General features: G+C 47.0%; 1 protein-coding gene across 1 annotated transcript; it reads right to left on the bottom strand.

Annotated features, from left to right (window-relative positions):
• Window positions 1-6,039: 6,039 nt before the first annotated feature.
• On the bottom strand, window positions 6,040-6,684 carry LOC123440676 (protein MEN-8-like). The gene has a single exon (XM_045117234.1). The coding sequence runs from the start codon at window positions 6,591-6,593 to the stop codon at window positions 6,282-6,284; it is 312 nt and encodes a 103-aa protein (XP_044973169.1). The 5' UTR covers window positions 6,594-6,684; the 3' UTR covers window positions 6,040-6,281.
• Window positions 6,685-11,601: the final 4,917 nt, after the last annotated feature.

Raw genomic sequence — 11,601 nt, 5'->3', positions numbered from 1 at the left:
AGATGAGGCGCTTGATGGATTCGGTGGTAAAGAACATAAGGCATGGTCCAATGGTGAGAAGCGCAAAGATTGTAAGGCTATGCCTCTGATTCATCTCCATCTATCCAACACTATTTTGTGAGAATTTTTGGTGGAGAAAATTGCAACAACCCTCTCGCTCAAACTGGAATCGATCTGCATGTCCAAGGATCGAACCAGTAAGATGCACATGACGATGAAGTTGTTCACACACAGTTGCAAGAAGTTGGTTGATGCAGAAGCACTTACCGGACTTCATTTCTGACTTACAGTCTATGCAGGTAAAGTATGATGATTAAAATGTAGGTCTTCTACTTTTATGTTGGCTCCTAGTTCCTTTGCATATTTCCGAGATACCATATTATATAGTCGTGATGAACTAACTACTGCGGAAGTATATGAGGCCCTTCAACAAAACAGAAAGATGAAAGATATGTTGAAATCTGAGGATTCATCCTCCAAAGGAGAAGCTTTGCAGGTTCGAGGCAGGACTAAGAAGAAAAATACCAGTCCAATAACAGAGATAGAAGTAAGAACGGAAGATGTCATTCAAAGTCCAGAGGATCTGGGGAAGAAAAATTCTGCAGGTATTGTAAGAAAGAGGGACACCTTATTGATGAATGTTGGAAGATGGAGAAAAGAAACGGTACATGAAAACCTAAAAAAATCTGATGATGATGGTAAGGTCAATGTTACATCAGATAATAAGTCTGATACACATGATGATCTAGTTGTTTTTGTTGGTTGTGTTTCATGTCAAGATGAATGGATACTTGATTCTGCATGTTCATTTTATATATGATGTATCAGAGATTGGTCCATTCCTTATGAGTCTGTGCAGAGTGGAGATTTTGTGCGTATGGGAGATGACAACCCACGTGAGCTTGTGAGCATTGGTTCTGTTCAAATTAGGACAAATGACGACATGGTACCCACATTGACAGATGTGAGACACAGATGAGGCATGGCGAAAAACCTCATCTCGCTGAGTACTCTTGACATCAAAGGGTACAAGAACTTCGGTTCAGATGGAGTTATGAAGGTAACAAAAGGTTCCCTCATTCATATGATAGGTGATATGAATTCTGCCAAGTTATATGTTCTTATAGGAAGCACTATTACTCGCAATTTTGTTGTTGTTATTACTAATGATAAATCTAGTAAAACTAATATTTGGCATATGAGCCTTGGGCATATGAGTAAACTTGGAATGGTAGAATTGACCAAGAGGCAACTCCTAGATGGTTGCATCGTAAGTGATTTGGAGTTTGTGAGCACTGCATTCTTGGTAAGCACAAGAGGGTAAAATTCAATGTTGTTGTTTATACCACAGAAGGTATATTAACCCTAAACCCTAAAACCCCTAAAATCCTAAACCCCTAAACCCCTAAACCCTAGCTGATTTGTGGGGACCTCCCGTAAACCCTCGCTTGCTAGTGCATGTTATATGCTTACAATTATTGATGACTACTACAGAAAAGTGTCGCCTTATTTTTTGAAAAATAAATATGATGTGTTTGATGCCTTTATGGATTGAAAAGTTATGGTAGAAAGGCGAACTAAGAGAAAGGTAAAAATAATTTGTACTGACAAAGGTATGGAATTATGTTCAAAAGCTTTTAACAGTTATTGCAGACACTTGAGCATCGTCACGCACCACACCGCCCCATACACTCTTCGACAGAATGTTGTGGCTGAGCGCATGAGCAGAACCATCATCTCCAGGGCTCGGTGTGTGTTGTCCGATACTCGCATGTGCAAACACTTTTGGGATGAAGCAACCTCCACCGTGTGCTACCTCATCAACACGTCAATATCTATTCCATTTAATAAGAAAACTCCCATTGAGATATGGTCTGGTACACCAGGCGATTATTCACATTTGAGAGTTTTCGGTTGTACTGCATATGCACATCTTGATAATGGAAAACTTGAGGCTAGAGATATTAAGTGTGTGTTTGTTGGTTGATGATGCTCCATATGCACAAGTACATGATGATAATGTTGTGCAACACTCACCCCCTGTTTTGAAGTGGGAAATTCGTGATCTTGTGGATGGCATGAGAAAGAGTGCCATTAACAAATCTAAACTCATAACTGAAGAGTGTGACATTGTTCATTATGCTTTCAGTGTCGAGAACATGTTGAGAATTCCCATGAGCCATCCATAGGGAAAAAATCGATAGTTGCATATTGTTTGGTTGCTCGCACCTAGGACTCTCGCATTAGGGGAGCAATTTTGGCATAACGTTTGGTTGCCTGCATTGGCTCGCCTCACGCAAGTACCCGGTGTTTGGTTGTATACATGGAACATGATTAAGAGCTAACACTTATAGTTAGCACACACATTGTGCCTCGTGACTGCAGTGGACGGTGACCGTTGTGCCGCATCCAACACGATGAGCACGAAGTCTCGGGCGAGTGTTCTTGCCGGTGTTGCGGCGAACTAGTTGCTAGCGTCGTCGCCGCGGAGAAAGTGCGGGCGGAGGAGCACTAAGGCAGAGGATAAGGGAGCAGAAAGTCTGACCATGGCGGCTATAGTGGACGGTGGTCGTGGCTCCACGTCTGACACGATGAGCACGGAGTCTCGGACAAGCAATCATGTCGGCGTCGCAGCGAACTAGTTGCTAGCGTCGTCGCCGCAAAGAAAGCTTGTGTAGAGCAGCGCTAAGAGAGAGGACGGGGGGAGACATGCAACATGTGTTAGACCATGGCAACTACGGTGGATGGTGGTCGTGGCACCATGTACAACAAGACGAGCATGGAGTCGTGCGTGAGCGACCCCGTCAGTGGTACAACAAACTAGTTGCCAGCCTCGTCATTGTAGAGAAAGCATGCACAAAGGCAGTGGACAGAGGAGGAGAAATTCACTGCTCACGCCATGGCAACATCAGTGTAGTAGGACAAGAGAGAGGAGGCCAAGATGACCGACAACGTAAACGACTCCAGTGTAGTAGGACGCACGCAAGAAGGTCAAGGAACGACGCCGACGTTGGGAGAAACAAATAGGAGGGCTCTGAAGCAGAGGACGGAGGAGAAGAAAATACAATGTGTGCGTCATGGTGGATCGAGGAGAGAAGGTCGAAATGAACGATCATCGAAACAAAAACCTTGGAACACAAATGTTGTGTGGAACTGCGAGATGAAGCTACCGCTCAAAGGAAATTTTAAATGCTCGATCGTGGGCGACGATTTTGACAAAAATCATCCAAAAAAGCTCCAAACGTGAATACAAATTGAGCATTTATGGTTGACCAAACTAGGAATCAATCGCGAAAGTAGAACCGTAACATCGATGGACATCTTTTTCATGTAGAGCTTATCTCGAATTGAAGCACCGTTGTGTAGATTAGAGAAGGAAGAAAGGAGATTAGGGAGGAGCTTAGTGAAAGTAGAATAAAAAGCACGTACACAACTCGCATCCCTTCATAATCCTCTCATGCAAGGGTACCACCCATGTACGACTCGATGTGCATCGCCTGGGCCTAGTTCTGGTGAAACTGCCGATCCAAGCGTAGGTCGCGGGCGTGGCTCGGAGGTGCTTTAAACTTTGTGTGGTGGAGGTCCAACAGTGTACACGGGTAACAAAACATCCCAGTTTCTTCCCCGCGGGCCTGATTGGACTTAATGCAGGCAACCAAACACGCCCCTAAAGACGAGGATGCATCGATTAAGGATTTTATTTAATGATTACAGATCTCAACGAGGCCTTCAACCTGCCGTTGTCGGTACAAGCACATGAAGAAGTGAGAGAAATGCAAAGGCCCACATTGGGGACAGTTTTTTGGGGGCAAGTTGTGATCAATGGAAGTATATCTGGGGTGCGGAAAACTTTAAAATGAATAAGTACTATGCTTTATACTTCACATAACTTCAGCCCCATCCGACGTTCACTTGGCTATGGAAGACCACTAGCACACCAAAACTCAAAGTCTTCGACTGGTTCGTGTATGCGGACAGACTTAACACAAGAAATATGTTTAAAAGGCGACACTACAACATAGGGAACAATCTAAATTGCCTGCTATGTGATACTGATGTTGAAGAAACGGTCGAACATCTCTTCTTTCACTGCGAATATAGCAATGAATGTTAGCAGACTCTGGGGCTAACATGGACGTCACCTGGAGATAGATTGGCACTCATCGAGAGAGCGAGAAACAACCAAAGAGACAATCAAAGGGTCACATGTTCATGGATATCTTCTTGGTGGCAGCTTGGAGCATGTGGAAGGAGAGGAATAACAACCACTTCAGGAAAATCACTCCCACCATTTTGTACTGGAAAAGGAGGTTCAAGGAGGACTTTGGGAACCTAGTGTATAGACCTCCTGAACACAAAAGGCAGTTTATAACTGATCTTGTAGGCTCCATCTTCTAGACCTTTCTTGCAATTTGTAATCTTCTTTTGTAACCCCTCCCCGCCCCCCACCCCTCATTCCATCTTCATGTAATGTTGTAACACTATTGTTTGGGTTAACATACCAGCAGTAGGAGCCTTTCCTACTGATTAAAAGGTCAAAAAACATGCCCCTAAAGAATCAGTTTGGTTGGAAAGTTTGTATGCTAAGCTTTGTGAAGATAATTCCTGGATTAATTTGTTTTGTGACACTCGGAGTGTCATATACCTCACTAATGATCAGATGTTCCATGAGGGAACAAAGCACATTGATGTCAAATACCATTGCATCCGGGACATTGTTGAGCAAGGTAAACTGAAGGTATGCAAGATTAGTACTCATGATAATCTTGTTGATATGTTCACAAAGCCAGTTCATATTGCTATAACTCATTAGCCCTAGTGGATGTTTGGCGCCAAACGTGTTTTCTTTGTTGTTCAGGTAGAAGGTTTTCGTTTATGCTACGAGATGTAATTTATCTCAAGGGGGAGTTTGTTATGTTATGCTTCAAATTCAAGTATAAAGAGAAAGGCTAACTTCTGATGAGCGAGCGGAGCAAGGTCCGTCGCCGATAGGCTTGCGCCGAAGCGGAGCGTAGCGAAGTCTGAAGTTAGTCCATGAAGGTCGCCCCCGACGGGAGGGGGCGATACGGATCAGTATTGATCTAAGTCACTTGTGTTATATATGTCTTTTGTAAGCCGCGGCATGAGATAAGTTGATTAGTTGTAAATCTCCGGCATTTGTAACCTCTCCCGATATAGTTAAATTGGCTGACTCGCGCCCATGGTTTTCTCCCATTCGCCTTGATGGGGTTTTCCACATTAAAATCTTGTGTCTCATGTTGATATCGTTCTTCGGCGCTGACTTGCGTGTCGTATCTCTAACAAGTTTACCTATTTACTGGAAAAAAAATTGCCTATGATCGTTGTTGTAATGAACCAAGTTAAGAAATGTGTTTCAGATTCTTTTTTGAAGCATCACAAAACTTATTGGCATTATTCATAGGGCAGTATTGGACGCCGGCGCGCCGGCCCGAACGCTCGCGCCGTTCGCAGCGCGGCCGTCAGACCCGTGGGCCACATCATTAGATCTATCCATGCAGCAAAATTTTCGATGCAGCAAATTTCGTCCACGGTTGCAATAAAAATTTGGTGGTAGAAAAAAATATCAACAGAATCGTAGCAAAAAAACGATGTTGATGATGCGTGGTAGCAAAACAAAATATGGGTTGTAGCAAAAACAATTCGGTGAACTCGGGTTGCAACTCTGATGAACGTGTATGCAACTTTTTTAATGAACGGTTGCAGCAAAAAATGATAACGGTTGTAACAAAAATTAACACGGTTATAGCAAAAATCAAAACACCGGTTGTAGCAAAAAAAAATCCAACGAACTCAAGTTGCAACCAAACGTGGATGCACCTTTTTTAATGGACAAATTATAACAAATGGAAAAGGCTTGTAGCAAATTTAACCGCGGTGGTAGCAAATCTGAAGTAAAGAAATGTTACATGTCTAGGCCGCGGTTCGGCCGGCGCGCCGGTTGAAAGCGTTTTCCTTATTTATAGATGATAAAAAGTAATCTACTTATTCGTAATATATAGAGAAAGACTAGAAGTTAACTATCACGGGAAACAAGTTTTATTTGAGCGACATGGTCGTTGTAGACACACAGCGACATGACCTGCGAAAAGCAGAAGAGGATACAAAGGTAGCATGGCCAACAGAGAGCATGCACCCACGCAGGAGCACCATCCGATCAGCCAAAGTTGACAGCAAAACACAACGTTATGATCTACTCGTGCAACCGGCGACGGGCAGACCACGCCGGCGCGAATCGAGCTGCTGGTAGCGCGTGACGGAAACTAGCAGTTGGCCGCCCCGTAGCCGCACTTGCCGGGGATCTGCATGGCGCGGTTGGCGTCGATGTCGTTGGGCAGCACGCTCCTGTACTGGCAGAGGCAGTGGAAGTCACCGCCGCGCACAGCCCCGCAGCACGCGCTGCTGGGACTGGCCTCCGTGCTGCCCACCGTGCAGTAGGTCCTGCAGTTTCTCACCATGCTGCCCGTGTCCACCTTGCAGACCCCGGCCACGCTCGACGCCGCCGCCACGACCAGCAGCACCACCAGCGCGGCGGCGACGCCGGCGTTGCTCATCACCTTCCTCCCGGCGGCCATGGCTAGCTACCTGTCGGATCGATCGACTGGTGGTGGATGTGTGTGTGTATGTGTGTGTCTCGTCACTTGATTGTCTGGGTGTGTCACGTTGGGCGATGGCTAGGGCTTTATATAGCGTGGGGATAGCGTGGCCCGTGACGACGTGCATGTGGCCGCGCGCTTGGCGGCATTAGGTCACGGGCAGAGCTAGCCAGATCAGATCGTCGGCACGAGGCCATCCCATTCAACGCGAACGTATATTTCCACGTACCTGCATGCGGTACGTACTGGCAGTGCAGACCGAGCCAATAGGAGAGCACGAAGCCAGTATGACATGTGAGTCTAATTTCTTGGCTGGATGGAATTGGAGGTATGTTGGAGAGCCTTTTTGTGCCAAGTGGGCGATCTTAATTTATCTGAATCCAGATGGAGTTCAGAGCACGGCGTCTACAATGGAATTCATGTGCATGGCCGGCGAATGGGACACTAGAATTTGGGCCTAGCTAGCTACATATATAGCTCACGGTCTGGCAGTAAACGATGTGTCGTGCGTCTGTCTGAATCCTAATGTTTGGCCTATCGTGATTCAGGAACATGGTATGCACAGCACAGTATTTTCCTGAGGGGAAATGGAGAAGGGGTTGTTGTCTTGATTGTTGTGTTTCGAAAGATTGGTTTGTGGGTTCTTAACACACACTCTCCTCATTTTTGTTATTTGAGAAACCTATGGACAGAAAATTGCTCAAGATCTAAACATGCGAACGATTTGTGCACAGTTGTGATTTCTTTTGTCTATTTCTTTCTGCCGGACAGACTCAATTGAAAACATCCTCTGTGAAGAAGAAGTAGAAGAGGAGGAAGTGTTCGCTCGATAAAGCTATCAGGAGAACATGGCCCCATAAAGATATCAGGGGAACAATGGCACAAAAAAAACCATGTAAAATGCACATAGTTCATGTTTTAGACGTGCATGTATTCGATCATGTGTCATTACGAATATTTATATTTTTGGGATTAAGGTGTTCATTGGCAGTGCGACGTTTTAGTAGTGGAACTAGATGGACATACTTCGACAGTCCAGAAGGAGAGGATCAATATTTGAGCAAGGCTAGTAGGGTGGTTTTTTGCTCTTGGGATGGATGGGAAAGTGTGTGTAGCCCCTAAGAGTGGTTTTGGGTTCACTAAAAAGAGTTATTTTGGTTAATTACAATTCCTATGGGCCAATGTTTTTATTGAAATGTATATGTAGGATTGTTGCATAGGCAATGCAGGAATAATACTGAATGGATTCAAGATCTTAAGGGAACAAATTAAAGACAAGACTTCAGAACATTACTCCAAGATACGGTCATGGTGATCTCATGAGTTGATTCATGGTTGATCAAGACTTGAAGTAAGTAATTCAAATGAATATTCATCGTGGGCCTCAAGATATTGTGGTAGAGCACGAAGAAGACAAGTGATGACCAATACGATACTTATAGTCAATTCAAGAATGACCACGAGATAATTGAGTCATTGGTGTACATGTCTTCGAGCAATTAGGTGAAGTGAAGGGTTTATTGTGGATTTCAAGAAATTAAAATAGAGTCATCTATGTAGGCTAGGTGAGACTCATGGGCTTGCATCCAACGAAAAAATATATATACTCCGTGTCAGGATGACATCAAGTGAAGATCATCATCAAAATTACAAAGTATGAGTTCAAGATAGGCATACCAAGGGATTATATCCTCTTACCCACAAAAAAAGGGATTATATACGCCAAGCTTGCCACCCATTTTGTGAGAATGAACATTCAAATATGTGCTCAAGTGAAGACTTCCCTCGTTATAATAATGAAAATCAAAACAAATAGTATGTGGTTACCAAAGCATGTAATCCCTTGGTAACGAGGTGGCTTACCATGGCATTTTTTTATTTTGGGAACTCTTTTATCTAATATTAAAGCGGCTATCGTTTTGGTTGAAAAACCCGTCGCCGTCGTTTTGCTAAAAGGTCCTCCTGTTTTATGATAATTGAACCTTCGATCCTCCAAATAAGTAAGTCAACGAACCGGTACATGCGAGAGAAAAAAAACATCCATCGCCAGGGCGACTCGGCCGGTGGCGCATCTCGCCTGCGTAGCCCCACTTGGAAGAGCATCAAACGGCAACTCGTGCGTGCCACCCTCAGATGCGACGGCCTGATTGTTTGGGTCCCCCTCCCCCGTCCCCCGCGTCACCCTCCCTCGCAACTCGGGGGAAACCCCAGATCTAGCGCCTCCAGCCCCCCTCCCACCTTCCCCCCGGCTCGCCGTCACCCGAGGAGCGGCCAGCAAAGCCTGCGCCGGCTCCGGTGACGATGGCTGCGGAGCCCCTCCATTTTTTTATTTTATTTTTCGTTGTTGCGGCGCACGGCGTGGGCGCGGCGAGCGCGCGGCGCGGACGGGTCATCGCGTGCGCGGTGAGCGCGCGGCGCTGACGGGCCGACGAGCGTGGCGAGTGCGCGGCGCTGGTGCGCCGACGAGGGTGGGCGAGCGCGCGGCGTGGGCGCGGTGTGGCCACGGCGAGCACGCGGCAAGGGCAAGGCATGGGCGCGGCGAGGCGGCCCGACGAGGGCGCGACGAGTGCGCGGTAAGGGCAAGGCGGCAAAGGCAAGGCGTGGGCGCGGCGAGGCGGCCCGACAAGGGCGCAGCGAGCGCGCGACTGGAGTGGCGTGGGCCGTGGCGGCGAGGCGTGGGCCGGACCAGATCTGGGTCCGGGCGCGCGCAGACAATGCGGTGATGCAGGGGCACGCGAGACAATGCGGCGATGCAGGGGCACGCGAGACAATGCGGCGATGCAGGGGCACGCGACTGGGCGGAGGCGCACGTGCTTGTTCTGCAGAGTGGCTCTAGGGCCGATCCGTTGGGTGGTCGTCCGCTTCCTTGGGGCGCGACGGTCATGGCGGGAGCTCGCGGGATGTGCCAGATCTGCGCTGGCAGGGCCAAGCTTGGCTTCTACGGGGCTGCGGAGGCCGGTGAGGGCCCCTGTTGCGTGTTGTCGTTGTGCAGGGGAGAGGTGTGGCACTGTGCTGGTGCGTCATGGAGGTGGTAGGGTGGATGACCTGACCGGGTCTTGGGTTTTGGCGGGTGGTGTTGCCGGCGAAAGCCGTACTCCGGCAATGTTCAGAGTTGTCGATGGCGGCGCCTACGGGCACCGTTACCTTGTTGGAGGCATCGATGTTGCAACATTCACTCTCCTTCCCATCTTGCTCCGGGGGAAACCCCAGATCTGGAATCCTGGATCGGACGATGAAGTCGCTTGGGTCTTGGCCTGCAGGCGTCGCATTTCCTCTTGGGGCATCGTTTTGGAGTTTGACTCGGTCAGAGGGACTCTGAGCTCGTGAAGGTGGTTGATGACGGCTTGCGTGACATCTCCGTGTGAGCAGCAGAAGCATTCGTCACATGCAAGGTGCGCCACGCAAGCTATGTCCGCTAATCTCACGGGGTTGCAGTGGCATATGTCTGCTCTATCAGACATAGCGTTCCTCTTCGACGTCGTGAGCTTTTTGGATGTGCTTGTGGCAGCTCGGACTAATACAACGGTTTTCGGTGTCTGCTCTAGTAGCAGCGCACGCGCTCGAGTGCCCGGCCAGGTGTCTTGTATGTTTTGTGTGCTTTAGATCTAGTCTAGCTAGGCGATGTGTAGGTTTTCGCCTGATTTTCCTTTAACAAACCAAGCAGTTTGGGTCCTTGTACCATCTTCTTATTTACAATGAATATAACAGATCTCTTATTATCGTTCAAAAAGATGCAACGGCCTGCACATATGGAGCCCCTGCGAACGAGGAGGAGCTGCTTAGCAATAGTAAGATTTGGTCGTAATTAAATCTGCTCAATTTTCATGCTAATTAGGGAATGGGATTAGCACCCTAGCGTTTTGTTTTCCTACTCGATTAGACGGTGCTCCTTGATCCGAATGACGGGTGTTCAGCTCAATTTGGTTGGTCTTTCGTGATGTTATCCAATTGCGTGTAGAAATCCCATCTTTATGCTCTGAAAAACTTACTACTCACGCTCTAAAGACAGAGTATACATTAGTGTTTTAAGGTTATATTACACTTGAGCATTTGTGCTCTAAGTTGATTTACCAGATGACAGCATCAGTCTCAGCTGATTTTGCAGCTTCATTCATGCCTTTCATGGGGCACTGATATGTCTGGAGTCTCCACTGCATTTCACTAGCAGCAGTTTTGGCCTTGTGAGGTCTGAGCTAACAAATATTCGAATGCCTTAACTTTTCTGGCTAATCCAATAGCCCAGGAGTATCGCCCTCTTTACACATTTAGAAGATTTTTGTAATTAGACGATTCCTGAGAGAGCAAAGGGTGAGTTGAGAGAAATGGAGAGAGAGCACGGGAGGAAAGGAGAAAGGACGAGAAGGCTTGTCGGTGGTTGGTTCTCCGACGGCACTGGATCGAGGGCACACACGCAGAGGTCCTGTTCAGGGACGCGAAGATCCAGGGAGGCACTCTCCCGTTCAGTTACCCTTACTATCGGTTCCTAGGTGCAGCCCCGGCCACCATTGCATGAACAGTGCGGACGCATGCTTCTCCAGGGAGGGCCATGCCGCCGCAGGTGGAAGTGAATCCCCTTCCGGGCCAGCGGACATAACATGGTAAGAACGCTGACACAAATATTCAGTTTTGTTTGGTTAGGTAGGGTGTGTTCGTTGGATGGACGGCTATTCTTATTTAGTCTCTCTGTTTTTCTCTTATGCCCTGGTCACTCAGGTTGGTTTTCGTGGGACTAACTCGCATTCATGGCCGAAAGCATAAGTCTTTGTGTTGAGATGAGTTGACGTGGGTCATAAATTAAACAATTACTTGTGTAATAGGCTAGGCTTACCGCGTGTAATAATTTTTCTTCTTCCGATGCAATGCACGGGTATTTTTGCTACTAATTAATAAATTAAGTAAAAAAATGATATGGTTTATATACATTTCGAGCCAGGCTCGGCATTTACAGATCATACTTTTCGAACTAAAACTTGGCCCATCCAAGAGG

The sequence above is a fragment of the Hordeum vulgare genome, chromosome 3H (assembly GCF_904849725.1).
Source record: "Hordeum vulgare subsp. vulgare chromosome 3H, MorexV3_pseudomolecules_assembly, whole genome shotgun sequence".
Taxonomy (NCBI): Eukaryota; Viridiplantae; Streptophyta; class Magnoliopsida; order Poales; family Poaceae; genus Hordeum; species Hordeum vulgare.
This window is presented reverse-complemented; position numbering and strand designations above follow the sequence as displayed.